This window comes from Hibiscus syriacus, unplaced genomic scaffold, assembly GCF_006381635.1.
Source record: "Hibiscus syriacus cultivar Baekdansim isolate YM2019G1 unplaced genomic scaffold, ASM638163v2 tig00001120_pilon, whole genome shotgun sequence".
Lineage (NCBI taxonomy): Eukaryota > Viridiplantae > Streptophyta > Magnoliopsida > Malvales > Malvaceae > Hibiscus > Hibiscus syriacus.
Window position 1 is genome coordinate 368,728 of NW_024061845.1, and position 20,908 is coordinate 389,635.

Genomic DNA, 20,908 nt, shown 5'->3' on the forward strand with positions numbered 1-20,908 from the left:
AACTGTGGGGTTGGGAAGATAAGTTGAATACTCTGAAAAATTCAAACCGCACCTCTAATGAACATAAACATATATTAGGATACCTATCATATACAATCTCCAACAGTACCATACCATTATCAAAGTTATTTAGGTTATCTCCAGCCCTCATTTCTACTCTACAGCATCTTTATCTCTACTCTAAAGATGAAACAGTAATTCATCTCCAGTACTATCTCTATATTATCACAAACTCTACTTTATTCACAATATTTAACTATTATAATATTGATTTTACAAATATAAAATAAAACATATACATTTTTAATAAATATCAAGATAAAAGACATAAATAAAGCATTACAAAAATACAAATAAAAAAAATACAATTCATAATAATAATAATACAAAAAAATATAAGTTACATAATTATATATTTTAATTCTCCGAATTAGAATATCTCAACCATTCAATTTTATACCAACTTTTTCTATAAATAACTGGCATCACATTTTCTCTAACACGACTCAGAAAAATCACAATTCTTACATTTCTCATTTCTAAAATGTCGACAAAGTCACGCACTAATTTCAAATAAGGTGAAGATCGATACCTCTGCAGTGTCTATCTTGATATTACACAAGATCCGATCGTTGGCAACAACCAAACGAAATATCGTTTTTGGCAGCGTGTTGAAGTAAAACACAATGGCGAAGCAAAACACAATGGTGAATCAAAACCTTCTCACATTGTCGATGTAATTATAGATCGATATAATATCGCATGTCTACTTGAATTTATTATCTAATTTCAATGTATTTTTATCTATCTTGCAGTTTAATCTACTTGAATTTATTATATTATGTTTAATTTTTTTTATTGTGTAGAAATTACAATAAAAAAAACATAAAAGATAAAATAAGATAACAAAGAAAAGGAAAAGAAAAAGAAAATAACAAAAGAAATTAAAAAAACCAAAAATCAGAAGAAAAAAATGTAACGCATCTACAATGCAACACCAGTTGTAGCGTGCACTATAGCCCGACACCACAATCCAGCATAACAATGACAATGGACTGGAGCATAGGATCATCTCCAAAGTGGAGATGAATACCACTCCAGCGATGGGCTGGAGATGTCCTCAAAGAAACAATCTTTGGGATAGGACATAGTCACTGAAAGTCTGAAATTATAATAATGCTACTGGTCGTCAATCTTAGGGGTTCAGGCCTCTCTGCTTCCTCATCTAGGAACGGTCTTTTATTCATTGTTTGATTGTTACTCGAAAAATGTTATAAAAATTGAATGAGAGTTTAATTTGCCTTCTAACTTTGAGTTTCTGAACTACAAAATTATACAAGCCAATGAAAAGGACCCAATTATCTACCTCAAAGTTGTTCTGAATTCAAGGATTTAACTTGTCCAGAAGCGGAATAGATCAATAAGTGAAAGTTGGATTACGCTTTACCGATATTCAGCTGCATCCATGACTGGTAAATTGGTAATGGCTGAAACCTCAGCCCCATCTATATTGTTATGAAAGCCTGGAAATGAATTCCATTTATTCTATTTGTTGGTTTATATATATATATATATATATATATATATATATATATATATATATATATATTTCTCACTTCTAATATCGTGAAGAAGACTTATAGTGTTATCATTTCATACATCAGGTTTGTTTCGGTGCCTGTCATTTGTGTTGACAAACATCATTGGTTGGAATAATTAAGGTTTACAGATTATCAGATAATCAAGTTAAAAACGTACCATACAATGCTGATACTCTTACGATTTTATGATACAAGGAAGCATTGCAAACACCATGTTGAAGTATCATTAAGCACTTGATTATCTAACTCTCTGATGATATGAAGCTGCACCAGCAGAGGTTGGAACATTCAGCTTGAAATTGATCTATATATTGAAAATTGCATTTCCATCCAGTGTTTATCTGAACATAACAGATTGTAGTTTCCAACAACTTCCAACTTACCACAGCAATATGAACAAGTTGATTCAATATGCAACTGACGATCTTTACACTATCTTTGCTATATTTCAAATCAAGATTGATTTATCATATCGTAATATGAGGTCGGCAAATAAGGTGGCAGTGCATAAATTTGCAGAAAAACCCTTACCGACCATTTCTGCAAGAACTTCTGTTGCCTTTGACGTAGAGTTGTTTCGAAGAAGCCCTTGGATCATTACATTAAAACAGCATCTATCAGGCGAGCAACCATTATCTTCGATGCTCCTAAACAATTGGTATGCTTCATCTGGCAATCCCTTTTTACAGTTTCCATTAATGATTACAGCATATGTGTAAACATCGGGTTTTAAACCATTGACTGAGAGTTCACGAAATACTTCCTTTTCCACTTTGATATGGCCAGCTTTGCACAAGCCATCAATTAGGATATTATATGAGACAATATTGAGCTCAAATCCACTGTTCTGCATTGCTCAAAAAACTTTCAATGCCTCTTAGAGTTTACCACTTTTGCAGCAACCATCCAGCAGAATGGAACAGCTCACTAGGTTTGGAATTTGTCCAAAAGCAAACATATTTCTTCAAAGTTCAATCGCAGCTGAAATTCTCCCTGATTGACACATACCTTGCATAAGAGTGTTGTACGTGACAACATTAGGCTCAATGTCTTGCTTTCTCATTGTGTCGACAATATCTTCAGCTTCAGAAACCATTCCTTTCTTGCAATGTGCATCAACCAAAATACTATACGTGACAACATTAGGCTCGATGATTTGCTTTCTCATTGTATCAACAATATCTTCAGCTTCAGAAACCATCCCTTTCTCGCAATGTGCATCAACCAATGTATTATACGTGACAACATCAGGTCAATCCCTTGCTTTCTCATTTTATCAACAATATCTTTAGCTTCAAAAACCATTCCCTTCTTGCAATGAGGATCAACCAATATAGTATATGTGACAACATTAGGCTTAAGGCCTTGCTTTCTCGTTAGGCTTAAGCCCTTTCTTGCAAAACGCATCAACCAATATACTATATGCGACAATATTAGGTGAAATATTGTTATCCATCATTTCATTCAAAAGCTTTGTTTCCTCCTTCTGATGGCCCAAATTACACATAGCATGAATTAAGCAACTGTAGGTAGTGATGTTCGGTCTATTGCCCTTAACCTTCACTTCGGAGAAGAGATCGAGAGCCTCCAACTGCATTTACAAAGACAGTCGATAACAGTGTTATATGCTACAATATCGAGTTTGAAACCTCTTGCTTCCATCATCCTTAGAAACCTAACAGCTCTATGGGTATCACCGGTCTTAAACAACCCGTTAAGTATTGTACTATAAGTAATTAAAGGAGGTTGATACCCTTTTCCAATCATTCCATCAAACAAGCTCACAGCCTGAAATACCTTTCTTTGTTTACAAAGTCCATTAATCAAAGTGGACAAAGTTACAGCAGTAGGTTCAACACCTATCTTCAGCATTTTCCTCAAAACAGAAAACCCAAAATCAGTTTGACCTAATTGACAAAACAATTAATCAAGACGCTCAAACAATAAGCATCTGGAGGAACTCCTACGGAGTCCATCTGTCTACACATAGAAATAACAGTGGCATAATGTTTCATTCGAGCAGTGGCAGTGGCTCCTAATAGTTTAGTGAATTCCACAATCGAAGGCTTTGGACATTTCTGAATCTCATCTTATTAAACAAAGTCAGAGCTTCATCAACATTATCGAAGCGATCATAATTTCTCTGGTTTCCCCTTAAAGGCATGCAATTACTTACAGCTTTAGCAACGGTTTTAAGAGAAGAAAAGAAGAGTGGAAAACAGAAAAAATCGTTCGACCATTAACAATTGAAGGAGGAAGTGATGAAGAAATAAGCTTACCCATATCTTGAAATTAAGAAAAACGTTAAAACAAGGGGTGAGCTTTGAAATGAAACCACAAATGGCGGCGGCAGTAGCGTGTTCTCTTCGACACCAAGAGAGCAGAAGTAGATGACTTTGAAACTTGGCTAATTGGCTTAATGCACCATTTATCAGTTTTCGCTAACAAATGTTTACTTTTAACAGTAATGCCCCTAAAGTATACGAACATACAAAAAAAAAACAGTCATTACATTTCATTTTATTAAATTAAATTAAATTAAATTAAATAAAAATTTTGTTTAATATTAATAAATGTTTGACATGATTCAAACCAGAATCTTTGTATTTAACCCGAGATCAACTTAAAATCTTCATATAATTTGAAACAATACATAACTTGTTGAAGAACTTGCCACCAATGGATTATCTTCATCTTCTTCGCCCATGTTTGATGATTTTGATGCATCAAAGAAAATAAGAATTTTTTTCTTAATGGTCTAAAGTGATTATAGGATAATATTTGATAATAATTTTTCTTTCTTAGTCATTGACACTGCTGGTTAAATGAACAAAACAAGAACATTTTAGGTTGTTTAGTGGAATTAGTTTAACCAGAAGTTTAACAATAATGCCATACAATGGGCAAAGGCTTTTTCATGCAAGCGCCAATGAATTAAGCCTTGAAGTGGTTGTTATGAAGCCTTCAGCCATAAACAGAAATGGTAGAACTTGAAAACCAACTATTTATTTTCATTGCAAACAATCCCTTAGCAAAGGGGGCGGCGTTAAAAAGAATTAAGTGTGTTAAATGACTATCAAAAGTTAGAGACACTATTTCTTTTGCCTACATTATATACAGTCTCCCTGGATTTTTCGCCATCTTGGCAGGATGTTTAGCATCACAAGTAGGACAATACGAGCAAAGACCCCCAGTGTTCTTTTTGATAACATAAACTGCACAAGCATAAGCAGCTGGAAAAAAATGGAGTATGTGTGATCGAAAATATTTACAGTGTTGAAGTGGGACAAAAGTTCTTTCGGAAACCATCCCTTAATATTCAATTGTTTCGTTCACGTTTTTGGTTGCTTGTTTTGATCTGTAAATTTGAATCAATTACGGCACAGCCGTTACTAAAACCATAAAAGAGGAACCAAAAGAGAGATACGGAGCACCGAAATTGAAATGGAAAAAACTTACTAGTTGTAGTAGGATCTTCGTGTGCATAGAAACTAGCAGCTACTATTAGATAGCAAAGAATGAGCATTAGTCCTTTGAAGTAGTTTGCCGTTCCCTCCTACAGAGAAAAAAAGAAAGAAAAAGAAAGCATTTGTCCTACATGTTGCATCTTCTTTGAACTATTTTACTCGATCATGGGTGTAAATATCAAGTATTGTTCCTGTTCAATTTTTTCCAAGTTTTTCAAGTCCTAATATGCATCAGACGCCAATATTTTAAGAAAAATGAAGAGACAGAGCAATATAAATGTCTGAAGATTCCTTCCATTCCTGACAATAAAGATAACCGTTGGCCGTTATTACTTTTCAAAGCCATTGATATACACCAACCTGCAGAAAGAAGGCTACAACCATAACGGTTATGAACAAAGTTGCTGTCTCGAAAAGGTGAAAGTTTAAGTCCATTTCCCTTCCCATCATCCATCCTATAACCACACAAAAAGGAATCTGCATATTCAACAAGAATATGGATCAGCACACTAAGGCTAAACAAACATATTAACCATATGTATGTATCTACAATACACATACGCATACACATATCATGGTTCAGTTCAAATTCAGGATCAAAAGTTGATCAAAATTCCAGGATTTAAGAATTGTCTATGCACGATCATCATGTAAAAAGAGTGGAGATTGCTATATAATTGACAAAAATGAGTAAACCCGTACGAGAACAGATATAAGAACAAAATATATGTTCTTCATAACTCAACTGCCAAGAAAACAAAAGAACAATATCACAAAGTAAACCCGAAAAAGCTCCAGACATTAGATGGCATTATATCAAACAAAATGTAATATGGGTCCTACCCCAAACATAGAAATTTGAGTCGATGATCCTATTGCCACTCCCAATGTTATATCCTAAAAAGAAGTTTATTAATTAGCAAACCATACAAATTCAATGAAATGGAAGTTTAGAGAATCGCTTACAAGCTTGTCTTTCATGGCAAACATAATAGCACTAGCATGCTCTGCTGCATTCCCAATAACGGGGAGCAAGATAACACTGATAAATGCAATTGACAAATCCCATGCCTCAGATGCCCCCTGATAAACAACAATCAGAAAGGAGAAAGACGGTAAAGGTAATCAGCCTATATCCTCGTGAATATAATTTTAAAAAGAATGAATGAAAGAGAAAAAAAGGTGCAAATCACCAAAAATAACAATTGTTACCTGTATTGTATCCACCAAATAGCCTGATAGAATGGAGATCCAAGCAGTCAAGATTGTAAGCCAAATCACAGATTCCCATTTGGTGATCTCCGGAGCTTCATCCTCGTCATTATCTGAGCCCTCCCCATCGTGACTTCCTTCCTGATATCACACCATTTGCCATAACATTTCATATTCTTCCATAAATACTTTTGGGCCAAAATAACAAAGTACTTATCATATTCAAAAGATACCAAAACAACAATAACCAACCTCATCAATAGGGGAATAGAAATCATTTGGACTTCTCAACTGGAAAAAAAGATAGGCAGCATACGCTACAAGCATAATACAACTGCTAAATCTTGAAAGAGCCAACTCTGACTTCCCGACTTGTCGTTCAGTGTGTGTGTAGTGGAGGACAGCCGGGAATAGTAAACCCATGACTGCCATCAGCAGCAGTCCTGAATTGACAACGCCTGTGGCCTGGATAAAATTTTAGGTTCGTTTAGAGTGATAAGAAAACGAAAAATAGCAAAAATTAATGCAGGCAACATACCAATGTCTCCTTACCTTGTTAAAAACTTGTTCCTTTCTATGATATACGAGCCCATCACAGAAGAACGCACACCCAAGAACAAGAAGCATGTTTGACAAAATTGAGCCCAACAATGACAGCTGAACAACACGTGTCATTCCACTTTTCAGTGCATATATCGAAATAATCAGTTCTGTTGCATTCCCAAACGTAGCATTTAGAAGACCACCAACTGCAATTGATCTCAACATATTAAATGTCGTTACTAACAAGAAATTTAAACATAAAAATTTTGATAGGGTTTAGAAATAGTAGTTTAATCTAGACAATAACAAAAAATCCATAACAACTAAGAATAATAAGTACCGGTAGGTCCAGTGTAAAAAGCCAATTGCCTACATTCAATCAAAAGATATGGCAATGTTAAACGCCAATAAAACAACTGATAGCTCCAAAAGAACAAATTCAATGAAAGAAAATGAATTCATACTCAGTCGCATAACCCAAACGCTCTGCCAAAGGTGTTATACCCAGTAAGCTTAGAAAGAAGACCCACGCCTGCAATCCACTTCGCAATTAAACAACTTACATGAAAAAGAATATGAAGCAAGGAAAGAGCAACAATAAAAACTCACATTATTGGCAGTCAGTTTGTGAACCAGGATTGCTTGAGGCCCAAAAGGCATGAGCAAGTTAAGTTTATTAGAAAAAACTACGGTCTTTATGCTACCATAGACACGGTTCCTTATCATTTTATGATAACGAATAGGGAAACCATCAGAAAGTGGTAATTGTTGATCTGAAAATGGTATTTGTATTTTTCGAGCATCCTTTCCAGGGGAGAGGAGGCACTCATAATCGAGATCAAGCATTGACCTATTGTCTACTGATCCCATCTGCACAACAATCATTAAAACAAAATGCAGGATAGAAATACTCAAAAAGAAGAAGAATTAGCAACTCGCATATTCCCCAACCACAAAAAAGGGTAGAACATTAAAATTAAGAATAGCATACCTCAACGAGGGATTGAACTCCGACTCGCTGCTTGTAATCCATCTTCACCAATCAAAAGAGCAAAAAGTTCACCATTGCCATTAACATAAAAATGCATTGCAATATCACTTTTTTGGTTCTTAATTCCTCAATGTCTAAACAACAACAGCACAATTGAAATTTGTTCCCAGAAAAATGCATAATATTAGTAAGCATACAATACCTTAAATTGTAATAAAGTAATACCATTCCATATCAAGATCTCAGCTTTCAAGTTGATTCTCCTAGATACTCATCCATCAATTCATATTATAATAAAACCAAACTAATTTTTTTCCCATGACTTCTATGCATCAAACAGAAACCAACAACATCGAATACACGGAAAAATTAACCGATTCAAATTCCAAACAATCAATAGCACACATTATATTCAAATATTAACATCAAAGGATGCTTAATAAAAAATATCAAACAACGCAAGAACAAACAAAACTTCAACGGATCTGAGAAAGAACTAATATTTATTACGAACCTTCAGAAATCTCGAAATGTGTGTGAATAAAAATACCCCAAAAATATTATAATTAATAATAGGAAATAAAATATTGTTCCTTCCCCCCAAAAGAAAAAAAAAGGAGTCTTTTTTTTTTTTCTTTTGGTAGGAAAGAGAACCCTCAACAACGATACCGTACGAATGAAAGAGGATTCCAATTTCGTATTTACGGGATTATATGTAGCGTAGCTAAGTTCTGATTCTCCGTTTTCTTAGTGTAATTTCTCGTGTAGTAATTTGAAGTGCCCGTCTTTCTTTGTTTCTTTTTTAAGCCTTAAGGTTTTACAAAAATCTAACTTTTTCATATATAAAAAAATCAACTCAATCTTTAAATTCTTTTTATAACTAATTACACTCTATACCTAAAATATAATTAATGTAATTTTTTGACCAAATAACTTTAATTTATTTTTTTTCTGAAATTATTTCTATCATTTGTTATGATGATGTGATTTGGTATTTTCAGAATTTGTTAATTTTTACTTTTAAAAAATATTTTAGATTTTTAAAAAATATAAAAATATTAACTTTATTTATCTATTTATTAAAATTCTAAAATTTTATTTAAAAAATAAAAAATAAACATTAATAAAAATGAAAAAAATTAAAAAATTATTTTTTTTTTTTGAAAAAAATTAATATATAAAATATTATATTGTTTTTGAAACATGTGATCCCAATTTATATTTTTGAAACCAGATCATTGTTTATTAATTCATCATTTTTATTGTAAATATCATCCATTTGAATGAATTTTCTTTTGTTTATTTAAAATATCATTCAGTTTTTATTTAATTAATTCACTCCTTATCTGAAAAGCGAATCATATAAAATGTAATCATAATCATTTAAACATTGCATTTCATTTTCTTAATCTTAAAATTTTATAGTAATATCTTTATGGTTTAATTTTTTTTACCAGAGAAAATGAAATCACCTATTTATTTCATTTTATCTCAAATCTAAACCATTTTTCAAAGTAAAATTTTGATTTCAATCTCCATGTCTAAAGTCAGATAGTGCTGCCTGAACTTTATCCAACTTTGGTTCAAAATGAGTTGTCGCTATCACAAATAAAATATAAAAATACTTTCATTTAAAAAATATTCAAGGAAGAAAAGAAGAAGAAAAATATCCATGTACAATGTTTTGTGTTCTTGGGACAGGTCTTGAGCCAGACAACAAATGTGTGTGTGTGTGTGTATATATATATAAACAAAACATTCAATTCTGAATATGCAAGAGAAATTACAAAGATTGTTTACTTACAACATAATATCATAATACCAACTTATTTCCATTTTCAAACAGACAACAAAAAAGATCTCGAATCAAACGCAACACATTCACACATGATTAACAGACCAGACCAGACCAGTGTTTCAGATGGTAGATATCTCTTGCCAGTTTTGGTGCAAATGCTTCACTGGAACCAGCTCCTAAACTATCTCTTCTTATCTCTCTATACATCCACACTAGAGCCGATACACCTGCAAAAGCCATGGTTGCAGCAATGGCGAAACCGGCCAAGGCAACCGTGAAAACCAACCCAACAAAAAGTAGCAGAGGACTGAACAGTAGCAGCAGAGGTAAGCTTATAAATAGCAGTGTTGATGTTGCCAAGAAGCCGAACCCCATCATTCCCAGCAGCGGTGCAGTCAGGGCCACACCAGCCATTGCTGCCAACATCATTGACCTTCCTGTTTGCTGTTGTTGAAGCCTTTCTCCCATTGATCTACACTTCTGTTTTCTATTTTTCCACCTTGGGAAAGTGATTGATTCTTTTATCTTATAACCGAAAGAGGCTAAAATGACGTGTTGTTTAGGTGCTTCTTGGAACCTACGTGTATGGATTTGGCTCTTCCATGTGTCGGCCACTAAGCCATTCAAACGACACGTGCTTTTTGCAAGGTTAGTCAATAAGGCACAAGAGAACAATTCCCACGAATTTCAATAACTTTTTTTTATCACAGAGGTCTTTACAAAATTTTGATTTTCCAGTGACAATCAAAATGTCAAAATGAACTCGGGGTTTGAAAATGGAATATCGATACAGAACAACAAGAGGATCGAATAACAAATCGATGTGTTTGATTAATCTAATACAATATTCTCAAAAAAACAATGGCTATCAAGCTATCCTTGCAACCTGCGGCAGTGTTTTCAGAAGCGACATTGATGGTTTCCTCACAGTGTGATTGAGCAGTAGCATCAGTGTTAGAAGGGTCAAGGCCCCTGCCTGATGTGCAGTGCCTAGCGAAACAGGCACGTATGATAGAAGTGTTGAGACACCTAATGTTACCTGTAATAATGAAAAATAGAGTTAATTATATGTCATATATAGAAGAACTATCAAAGGAAAAACAGGGTCGAAATGGAGAGTCACCTGAAGAGCAGCCATGCCAAAAGTGGCTCCGACCAGAGATCTAATAGCCGGATGGACGTCCAGCTTTTTGGTCCACCACCATAAGCCACAGATGGAGATCAAACTGGAAGTTGCAAGGATACGATGGTCAAGCTGCAAAAAGAAATACGTATACCATCTGTTATCGAAATAGTTGTTTCTCATTTTCCTAAGATATCAGTTGTTACCACGTACAAATCTTAATGCAGAGTAACTGTAAAGGAATCCCAGTTTAAAAGGGCACTATGTGTGTGTATATGGAGCTTCTTCGAGTTGACTGTATCAAAATTATAAGTATCATTGTGTTCAAACAATATAAAACAAAATCGAATTGAAGTGACAATTCGAGCTTCACAAATATACTTTGAACAGATTATCCAGTATAAATGAACTGATGCCCGCATTTCAATTGTTTCCCTTATCTAAGCAATTATAAGCAATTGTTTCACAAATATACTTTGAACAGATTATCCAGTATAAATATTATAGAAGACGAATTACCTGCACCATGGCCGTATTCTCGAAGAAGTTTCGGATTATTGGTTTCAACTCAAATAAATTATCAGGAACCCACACATCTCCCATCTTTAGAAAGGTAATGTATGCACGGCCCTAGAAATGAAAGGATACCCAAATTGATCATTGGCAAGGGCAGAAAAGGTTTAAGGTTATTGGAAAGAAGAGATGCAAGAATTGAATAAAAATAATTACATACGGCATCGTTTCCAGCAACAAATGCTCCAGAAACAGCGGTAATGCCGACAACAAGGCTCACTGGAATTGCAATTCTCCTGACTTTGGCAGCCCCTTGAACCCAAGCTAATGATTCAGCAAGAGGTTCAGGCATTACAACAGAAAGAGCAGTCCAGAACAGGCCACTGTAAATAACGAATGCTGAAGTAAGATGAGCGGGCTCACTCGTGGCTCGACATATTCAGAAGCCGGTTCCTGTAGGAAGAAATTATCTGTGCAGTGAACGATACTCTACTAATTTGGACTCAAATTTACCAAGAAAGGAGAAATGAAATTAGGAGAATGTGGGTTACTTCTCTCCTCTAATCCACTTTTAACCATCCACCAACCAATTAAACCCTGACCAGCACCAAGAGCAAAAAGGGCAGACAGCCTTAGTCCAATATATCCCTTACGAAGAAAATATGAGAATGGCAATGCAAACATGACACCTAGGGCTCTACCCCACATTCGATGTGCGTATTCCATCCAGTATATGAACTTAAAATCTTCAATACCCATCCCTTTGTTTACTCTGACTATAAAGGTTATTTAAATTAAAACTAAATAACAGGTAAAATACAATTTACGAGACAAGTTTACCTAGGGCTTCAAACTACAAATACTTAGGAATGAAACAACAAAATATTACAGATAAATACATCATTATGCCACATTTTTTCTCGTACCGCCTGTACTCTGGTGACTGCTCGAATTTCTCAAACTCTTGCTGCCACTCCTCATCAGATAGAGGAGGAAGGTTCCCCGTGAATTTCCAATCAGTCATTGAGAGACCAGATCGTGTCAGTCGTGTGACACCACCTAAAACCACCATACTAAAGACCCATGCAGTAGAACCAAAAAGCCATATCCCCACCATTTTCTGAGCACGCGGACATGCAGTTACTAATTGCTTTAATCCCCCTCAGCGCCAACAGAGGCCATGGTGGACATTTTCCTGAAAGACGACACATGATGATCCTAAAACAAATAAAAGAACACCCTTTTAGTGACATTCACATAACACTGGGAGAGCAAATCATTATTGTTCTTTTACATAATTTTAAGAGAAAATATAAAGAAGAAGCGACTTCCTGTCATCGAATGCAAAAACAGGAGTTGAAACATCATTTTCACCTTCAAGTACTTATGCCAGATGGGATAATTAAAAGATAAATGTAGCCTCTTGATAGTTGTAGAAAGGTAAGATTGCTCAAAATCCCTAATAATTATTCAAATTAGAACAGAATGCATCGGTTATGATAGAATCAAAGACTAATCTTAAGTGCTTCCATAAAACTGAAAATGTGGTTTTAGAATGAAAATTTCTAATTTAAATGAATTCCCATCATTCATCTAAAAAGTTTAATCAAACAAAACCAAAAATTGGGATGATCCGAGTCACTCGGTATTACATTTTCTCAACAAATATCTTTAAGAAATAAACTACAAGTGAGTAATCAACCCAATCACATCCTAAGCTAAACTACAAACGATTCATTCGAAATCTAAAGCAAAAGAAATAAGGTAAAGGATTTCCATGTTCATAAAGTGGATAAAGAATCGAAATTGAGAAGAAGAAGAAAAAAATAACCTTAGGCAGAGATCTAAAGCCATAAAAGGAGGTCCTTGCAAATGAATTAGCAATCGGAGCATAAGCAGAAGAAGATGAAAAACAACGAGAGGAAGAGGTTCCCCTGAGATTGGATGTTAAGCTATTGAGTATAGATTTGTTTCTCTTTAGAATTGAAGCAACCACTCTGCTTTGAAACATTTCCCCCCTTTTTTGCGTCTTCTCTCTGGCTTTCTCTTCTCCTTAATTCTTAAAAACTGAGGGTTTATTGAGGTTTTTCGACAAACTGTTTAAGGGATTTGCCTTTGGCCGGGTTTGGAGGATCCATTTTGCTATTAGTTTTGGTGGTTTCAAACCGACATAATTCCCCAAAACATTTTCTAAAAGAGCAGATAAACTCATATTTTCACCATTTGATACATAAGGCATCATTGATGACTTGTTCGAAATCTCAGTTTCAAGTCGACCAAGATATGTGTTTTCACCATTTGATAAATAAATCATGGTTTTATTTTAAAAGAGAGTTTGTGACCTGCACGAGTTAATCGATTCAAATTTAGTGACGAAAAATATCTATTTACGCCTCACCATTTAGATCTTAATGGCTCAATGCTAAATTAAAAAGTTAGTACTAAAACAGTATCGTTGTTTAGTTTAAATTTTCCCTTATGTTGATTTAGTTCTTGAAAACTCCATTAGCTGCTGATATCCATTTAGAATTACAGAAATTTGTCTCACGTCAAATTGGAGCTTCGATGTACATCTAATTTTGCCTCATAATGCCTGAAACAACAATTGATATTTTCTTTATCTTTTCTATCATTGGCTAAAACATTTCCTTTATGCATCTTAGCTTACAGTTAGACCAACCCCTGGTTTCTATCATTGTCTCAAGCAACCTGATTTTTATATATGATCGAATGAGCTACGGAAATGCTCTTTGTGAGACCCGAATTGCCTTGGTTTTTCCTTTGATAAGGGTTTGTTGTTGTTGTTGTTCATCACAGTTCAATGCTTATGCTCCAAAAATACATCTCTTCCTTAGGAACCCTCAAAGAAAGAGTCGCTAAACCAGACGCATCTTCGTATTCAAAACTCACTTCTTCAGTATCAACGGTTATTCTCTTTGGCCGTGTCAACAAATAGGATCCGAATAGGCCACATCCTCGAACTTTCATGTTGATGTTTGGGGTTTTCCCAGGCTGATGATGATATCTGAGTTCCTTGATGGCTCCTCCTGGATTGAACATCTTTATTAAGCCAATTGGAGCGAATTTATACCCATCGGATAATATCTTTACAGGTACCACTGTGAAAACTTCGTATTCTCGTGCCTTTAGAGTGATCGGCATTGTTGCCTCATTTGGAAGGTAAACCAATTCTCCTGCATTTAGGAATCAGTGAAGTTTGTTCAGCAAAATTGAAACATTCTTGCATAATTCTGAGTATCTGTCATGAAATACCTGTCTGGATCATATTCAGACACGAGCATCGGATATGACTCTTGAAACGTGGAAAAACATGCTTATGTCGGGCACGTAATCGTATCCCACATAACTAAGTTAGAGTAATATAGGGTAAAAGGACATGAAATTAGCATGCTTGACATACCACCAAGATGGGAATATACGACAGAATCTCCGTTCATTCATATCCTGTAATTGTACCAGGTTGTTCATCATGAATGACATTTGTTTTTCCAACTTTACACCACCCAGCACCTTGGCAGTTGAATGAACCGATGACTCCGGTGAACTCGTTCAGATTCCAAATCTTCAAAAGGCTGCACAGTAGAGATACCAAGAGTATAATGAGCATAATTCAAGAAATATTTGTGTCAGACATATTTGAACGTTGATACATATTCGTATCCGACACTCAGACCCGTATCCAAGTAACATAGTACAAAATCCTCACCTTTTCCCATCTCTGGCAGGATCTGAGAACAAGCAATCCTTTGTAGGTCTTCCTGGAAGTTTGGCTCTCAATATAGAACCATCAGGAAGTACAAGTTTCCTGAGTAGGTTAAAGTCATGTTGCCCAGGTTTGTCACTGTAATAATACAACACCCAGTATGAGAAATCATATGTTAAATTACTACTTTCAAAATCTAACTATCAAGAACTAAACGACACTAAATTTTACCCGACATAAATAGCACATCCTCCGACTGCACGGACTGCTCCATGGTATTTGGCCATCGGATGCAGGCTCTGTAGTCAACTTCATTCATGAGTTAACATTTGACGATGAAGCATGGATCGAAATTGAATGTTTTAAACATAGACAAAATCTGCTAACTTACATGGAACATATCCCAATCTGGTTGCATAAATTCCCCAAGAAAAACAGTGTTGTATGCAACTGATGCAATGTGGATCGTGTGGGATGCCAGATCTCTAGGCCAGAAATCATCCGATGCCCTAATAACAGCGGTTCGTTTCGCACTGCATGAATAAGTCATATGTCAGTGTAAGTTCAAGGATCACCGGTAGCTTTACTAGTACATGAAAGATGAAATTTTACCTGTATAAACCATCTGTGTTATACAAGAGATTATATCATTGTTTTTGAAGTTCCTAGCAATTGATGACTCTAAAGCCTGATGATATTTTCTAGCAAGTTTCACTCTTCCGCCATGGCCTGATCCGAGAGTTTTAAGGATATTCTGAACATCAACTTTGACTCCGTCAATGCCGGCTGATGCAAGGTATGCATGGAGTTCATCATAGAAGCTGAAAACTTTTTCGGGGTTAGCAAGGCCAAGGCCAAGGCCGTTCTTAGTTAAGCTGTCGAAAGCTTGGTCAGGCTCATTTGACTTAACTCCAGGAGATGAAATAGGGTAAACCACTTTGGATTTATAGTGTTCCATTTCGGTAACATCAGGTCTAACACCTCCCCAATACCCTGTAATTGCCTGCCAGACATAAGCATACTTCAAAGCATGTTTTTGTTTGATTTCAGTGACAATGTGGCGAAGCGCCAAAGCCGGATCCTCTACTCTGTGACCCTCTTTGCGATCTTTCTGAAATTTATGGTTCTCTTTGATATTTGTCAATCTGTTTGTGAAACTGAAACACAAGAAAACCGAAACAACAATACCTTTTAGCCTATGAAAAGGAAGAATTAGCAAGAATAAAGAGAGAATTTGGGTTTAAATCCTTAAATGGCAGCGTTATCAGCTTTGAATTCAGATCCATTGGCATCCATAGCAACAGATTGCCATCCATCATTAATAATAACAAACTTTGGAGGAATCCCACCTTTCTCCAAGCTGCAAGAGTTACTAAGTTTATCACCTATGTCTAATGCTCTAGACACTGTATTCCTGATAAATAGAATCGAATACGAAAACCTTACCTCTGCAATCCTTCCTTTAAACTCTCAGAAGTGACATTGGTGTAGAAAGCATCCCATGTACACCAACCAAACCAGTTCAGCATGTCTGGCATCTTAACAACGAAGAACAAATGCAATTATAATTCGGTGTATTAGGAACGGAGATGTCATGATTCGAACTCTAGCGACAGAATGTTACTCTCAATAAAGACTTACCTTCTTTCTTTCCCGATTAGAAAACGTCTTCAAATGTTTTTCAACTGACCTGCATAAAATTTCAAGTATTACTTAGCTAAAGTGGATTTGAAGTCATGCAGCACTTGAAGGACCAAGGCTGAAGTAAACTATGTCATTTTGGACTCAACTGTAAATGTTGGATATGGATGTGCTTAATTTTCTTAATGTTGTTTCGAGTATTTAGAAGGTACTTGAAGGGATATATCCGTACTCGATTCCATTTCGAATGAGTGTAGAACATATGTATTCTAGAAAAACGAAGAACTGGAATAACAGAGAAAGTAAATACTACTTTCAAGCTGAATATGTAAAAGATGTCATCAAAGTAGAGTGTTTTAAAACTTACTTAACAGCGTCAGTGATGACCTCAAATGGATCTGATCCAGCTGCCATGAAAACCAAATGATTACCCTGAAACTCATCGACAGCAGGATCTCCGCAATGGCCAATGATCCCATAAGTTCTATCGGGACAACCAAAAATGTTTTTAAGACAATACCAAATCTGAGTTAATGGCTTGATTCTCCTCTCATACCACTTTCCAAACAAATCTCCAGCTCATTTCTTTCATTGCCTTGAAGAACAGCCCTGAAATCGCCTTCGAGAATAGGTAAAAACACGACATATACGGCGGAGTCGTCTCCGTTTCCAGAGCCCTCGTGTGCCTCCACGATCAAAAACTGGGTTTCGAAAGGGATATCTTGACCGCATGTTCCCATCCTCTGTGTCATCACCACATTTTGAATCTGAAAACGCACATAAACGGAATCCCCTGCAAGAGAACCACACATGATAATCCTTAGCAGTTTAGCACATTAAAAGCAAAACAACAGTCTTAATACTAATTTCCAGCCAATATAAAGGTTCTTTTTTTCTCTTTCTATCAAATTTTCTCGTGAAACAAACAGAAAGTTACGCAGGAAGAAACAAGATATATGTGATAAAAGATAACATACTGAAGCTTGCCGACGGGGAAGATCCTGCGGCTACCGATCTTATCGGAAACAACTCCCATGAAAGCTCCATTAGCCAATGCAGAACCAGAAGCCGGAGCCACCACGATGTTGTTAGGAACATCGTGAAGAACGCAGTTTCCAAACACCATTAACTTGCCATCATCACTCACACAAATCCCAGCCCCTACAGTCATCTTCTTTTTCTTGTTTCAACCAACAAAAATAAGTAACAAAAATTTCATAGGAAACAAAACAAAGTTACCCTTCCAAACAACAAAATAAAGGAAACCCAATCCCAGATGCAATTAATGAATTTCCGGGGAGGATATATTTATAAACCGGGAACAACACAGGAGAACGGTTTTACAATGGGATAAAGGTAAATCTTTGATCTTTTTTGATAGGCATAAATGTAAAAATCTAGAATTTACTTGGTGTATTTTTTCTATATATAGATGTGGTTATCTTTAAATGTAAACCAATGAGTTGCTTTACAATCTGAGTGAGTCCGTAAAGCAAGGCCAGACTCGTTCTTTTTGAGTTAATATCATTGCTCCCGCGGGAACATGTTTGGATTTAACTTTTTTTGTCAGATTGTCATATATCTGCAATAGGCTCTTCTGAATAAAAAGTTCATAGCTTTCTACTTTTCTAATTCGGCGCAATCTATTGGACCACACCTCGTACTCTATTACCCTTCGTATAATGAGCTATGTTAATTTATTGTCAAAAGATATGTTTTTATAGGAGGTTATTATTTTAAAATTTTAAGATATCTTTTTAATTTTAAATAAAATTGATATTATTAATCGAACCATCAAACGATTTTAGTGTTTAAAGTATGTATTTTTTAATTTTGAATTCGAATAATTGTGTTTGATGCCTTGTTAATGGATAAATTTTTTTAAATAAATACTACATTATAATCACCTCAATTGATTCAAAAAAATTATTAATTTCGCCAATATGTGATGATCGAATGTGACCGGTCTTTAAAGTTTAAATTTTATTATAAATTTAGATAAGTTGAATTTTACATTATCTTTCAAGTTGTAATATTTTTTTAAAGAATAATTAAAACATATTGATTCTTATTAAATTTAATGAAAACTTTAATTACTTAAAATAAAATATTTGATCTAAATGTTTTAAATAAAAATATTATTCATATTTAAGATAAATCACTTGACGAGCAAGTATACTTGACCGATTGATCAAACTGCTATCTTTATTTCTTCGTATTTCTTTATGTCATGAGTTATAGATTCACTAAGAATATTTTTTTTCCTCTAGAGTATTTTCTTCCCTCTATTCTAAATAAAACTGTAATTAGGTTTACAATTTATTAAAATAAAAATAAATTATTTGATTTATTAATAATGGAGGTTGCTGTTAAATTTAAGTAAAATGCATAAAATGTGGACCACGCCATATTCTGTCGTACGGACCACCACAAAGTCTAAGCCCTATGATTGGTACTTAGTACACGCAAGAAATGAACAATTTTGTTTCATCTGATGTTGTGTTCTGATGTGAGTTTGGCGAACCGTTGTGGCATTCGATAAAATCCCACAAATCAGGCTTTTCAAATATCTCTCTTTTTGAAGAAAGTACGACGTGCGGTAGGTTTAATATATGATTAAGAAAAGATGATATAAGTTTTATTATTATTTTTTTAATAAAAGTAGTGAAAAATTATCTGAAATATTATTATTTTTATTATTTTTATTATTATTTAACGTTTTACCTGTTTTATTAATATATCTGGTAAAGTGTTACTTAAAACATTATTTTTTACTTATTTTGTTATTATTGGACATTTTACCGGAAATATTAAAAAACATTAATGTTTTAGGTATAAATAATAATGTTTTAGGTAAATTTTTATCGGTTTTTTTTTAAATAATAACAAAACTTGTAGCGTCTTTCCTTAGCCGTATATTAAGACTGTCGCACGATAGAACTTCTCCTCTTTTCCTTCGACTTGGAAAAACATGTTCCAAAATATCTTATCTTTTTTGTTATTTTAATTAATCATTGATATTCAATCTATTAATCGACTAAATTAGATTAGGTAATACAGAGACGAATATGACCTTTCTAACCCTATTTACTCAATATGCAAACTCCAAGATTCAAACTTTTGACCTGGTAAAGAATTTAGTATCTAACCTCACTAGACCAATTAGTCATTAGTATCTTTTCGCCTCTTTTGATCCTATGTGAAATTAAATAGTACACATTCGAATAAATTATAGGATAAAACTACACCCTTAGTCACTAAATGTTGGGTTTTGTATCAATGTTAATATCAAATTTTGTTTTTGGTTCAATTAAATTATTGGATCATTAAATTCGAAATGGTGTGATGCACATGGTTATTTTGGTGTTGGTATAGAAGTTAAAAAAATATTTTATTCTATTTTATCAATTTTTTCATTAAGATTAAGATTTTATCTCTAGTTCTTTTTAGTCGTCTTAGAAGTTATCATTATTTGACGTCTTTATGGCCTCCGTAAACACCAGTAAACTCGTCTTATCCTCCTCAATCACTTTATTAATTTGGATTTTTCTCAAAACTTCTTTAAAATTTATAAATTAAACATAAAAAATCAATCGTTTTAGAAGGCTTGAGGGCTATCTTGGATTTTAGGTTTTTTGTGTGTTTATTCAAAAATCTAAACGACAAAATGCATTCTTTCAAGAAGACGAATGACATACATTTAAATTAGATTCATCGGACGATCGGGGAGGGAATCAGAGCATTAGAACATCAAACTTTTTATAATTTTTTTTTATCAATTTTGAGTGAGTTCCATGAGAAATCAATCTAATAATTATATATATAGTGCAAACATTTTAATATTAAACTTGCCGCAAATGATAACCTATGATGGACCATGACTGGACAAAAATAGTGACCAAAGGGGTTGACAACTATCTATTAAAAAATGAGGAAGAAACAATCACCTCATCATATTGTTAACAATATATCGACTCAATGCTCTAATTGAACCTAAAGTCTCACATTAAAGTATTTTAAAAGTATTGTACTAAAAATAATACAAACCCTAACTTTAATGACTAACATTATAATTTACCCAAAATTATAATAAAAATATTCATTAAAAACATAATTCAATAACCTAAAAACATCTCTAATCGGAATAAATCTGGAATATAAAATGGGATTTGATGTTGGCAGCTAACATTGAGTGGGTGACATGCAATGAGTGGGAAAAGATGGGGATAATTTACGTGTGGCCACGGAGATCACGTGGAAACACACATTGTATCCGACTTGGCACCCATCTATGT

General features: G+C 34.4%; 5 protein-coding genes across 8 annotated transcripts; all 5 read right to left on the minus strand.

Annotated features, from left to right (window-relative positions):
* Positions 1 to 2,049: 2,049 nt before the first annotated feature.
* LOC120120153 (pentatricopeptide repeat-containing protein At1g62670, mitochondrial-like) lies at positions 2,050 to 2,697 on the minus strand. Its single transcript, XM_039139859.1, has 2 exons — positions 2,610 to 2,697; positions 2,050 to 2,387 (listed from the first exon to the last, which is right to left on the minus strand). The coding sequence occupies exons 1-2, from the start codon at positions 2,695 to 2,697 to the stop codon at positions 2,050 to 2,052; spliced, it is 426 nt and encodes a 141-aa protein (XP_038995790.1).
* Positions 2,698 to 4,709: 2,012 nt separating this feature from the next.
* Positions 4,710 to 8,200, minus strand: LOC120121383 (vacuolar cation/proton exchanger 5-like). 4 transcript variants are annotated; one of them, XM_039140745.1, is made up of 12 exons: positions 7,816 to 8,198; positions 7,433 to 7,697; positions 7,288 to 7,355; positions 7,164 to 7,192; positions 6,833 to 7,029; positions 6,533 to 6,745; positions 6,281 to 6,421; positions 6,035 to 6,151; positions 5,912 to 5,965; positions 5,429 to 5,545; positions 5,061 to 5,157; positions 4,710 to 4,959 (listed from the first exon to the last, which is right to left on the minus strand). In XM_039140745.1, the coding sequence occupies exons 1-12, from the start codon at positions 7,854 to 7,856 to the stop codon at positions 4,934 to 4,936; spliced, it is 1,365 nt and encodes a 454-aa protein (XP_038996676.1). In that variant the 5' UTR covers positions 7,857 to 8,198; the 3' UTR covers positions 4,710 to 4,933. The 4 variants fall into 4 exon arrangements, 3 of the variants coding, with proteins under 3 accessions (XP_038996676.1, XP_038996681.1, XP_038996685.1); XM_039140750.1 differs by having other exon boundaries at positions 7,433 to 7,693; positions 7,815 to 8,198; XM_039140754.1 differs by lacking the exon at positions 5,912 to 5,965 and having other exon boundaries at positions 4,711 to 4,959; positions 7,816 to 8,197.
* Positions 8,201 to 9,705: 1,505 nt separating this feature from the next.
* LOC120120169 (oleosin S1-2-like) lies at positions 9,706 to 10,100 on the minus strand. Its single transcript, XM_039139860.1, has one exon. It carries the CDS (start codon positions 10,078 to 10,080, stop codon positions 9,706 to 9,708), a length of 375 nt encoding a protein of 124 aa, XP_038995791.1. The 5' UTR covers positions 10,081 to 10,100.
* Positions 10,101 to 10,370: 270 nt separating this feature from the next.
* Positions 10,371 to 12,007, minus strand: LOC120120181 (cytochrome c oxidase assembly protein COX15-like). Its single transcript, XM_039139869.1, has 5 exons — positions 11,800 to 12,007; positions 11,469 to 11,647; positions 11,255 to 11,365; positions 10,736 to 10,867; positions 10,371 to 10,651 (listed from the first exon to the last, which is right to left on the minus strand). The coding sequence occupies exons 1-5, from the start codon at positions 12,005 to 12,007 to the stop codon at positions 10,481 to 10,483; spliced, it is 801 nt and encodes a 266-aa protein (XP_038995800.1). The 3' UTR covers positions 10,371 to 10,480.
* Positions 12,008 to 14,046: 2,039 nt separating this feature from the next.
* On the minus strand, positions 14,047 to 18,042 carry LOC120121412 (probable galactinol--sucrose galactosyltransferase 1). Its single transcript, XM_039140767.1, is given in 16 exon segments — positions 14,047 to 14,442; positions 14,670 to 14,708; positions 14,711 to 14,841; positions 14,976 to 15,110; positions 15,204 to 15,271; positions 15,364 to 15,505; positions 15,585 to 15,606; positions 15,609 to 16,132; positions 16,228 to 16,332; positions 16,419 to 16,510; positions 16,614 to 16,662; positions 16,981 to 17,072; positions 17,171 to 17,367; positions 17,370 to 17,406; positions 17,587 to 17,812; positions 17,879 to 18,042. Coding segments are annotated over 15 exon segments (2,214 nt in total). The 5' UTR covers positions 17,785 to 17,812; positions 17,879 to 18,042; the 3' UTR covers positions 14,047 to 14,059.
* Positions 18,043 to 20,908: the final 2,866 nt, after the last annotated feature.

Bases quoted from the DNA above. Each gene is read 5' to 3' on its own strand.
- LOC120120181 (XM_039139869.1), bottom strand. From the start codon at position 12,007: ATGGGTATTGAAGATTTTAAGTTCATATACTGGATGGAATACGCACAT. The intron at 11,648-11,799 runs GTAACCCACATT...ATCTTACTTCAG, and splicing joins AAGTGGATTAGAGGAGAGAA to CATTCGTTATTTACAGTGGC. The intron at 10,868-11,254 runs GTAATTCGTCTT...TTCTTTTTGCAG, and splicing joins AGAATACGGCCATGGTGCAG to CTTGACCATCGTATCCTTGC.
- LOC120120153 (XM_039139859.1), bottom strand. From the start codon at position 2,697: ATGGTTTCTGAAGCTGAAGATATTGTCGACACAATGAGAAAGCAAGAC. The intron at 2,388-2,609 runs GTATGTGTCAAT...GCTTGTGCAAAG, and splicing joins GTACAACACTCTTATGCAAG to CTGGCCATATCAAAGTGGAA.
- LOC120120169 (XM_039139860.1), bottom strand. From the start codon at position 10,080: ATGGGAGAAAGGCTTCAACAACAGCAAACAGGAAGGTCAATGATGTTG.
- LOC120121383 (XM_039140745.1), bottom strand. From the start codon at position 7,856: ATGGATTACAAGCAGCGAGTCGGAGTTCAATCCCTCGTTGA. The intron at 6,746-6,832 runs GTAAGGAGACAT...AATTTTATCCAG, and splicing joins AGGAACAAGTTTTTAACAAG to GCCACAGGCGTTGTCAATTC. The intron at 4,960-5,060 runs GTAAGTTTTTTC...TCAAATTTACAG, and splicing joins CGAAGATCCTACTACAACTA to ATCAAAACAAGCAACCAAAA.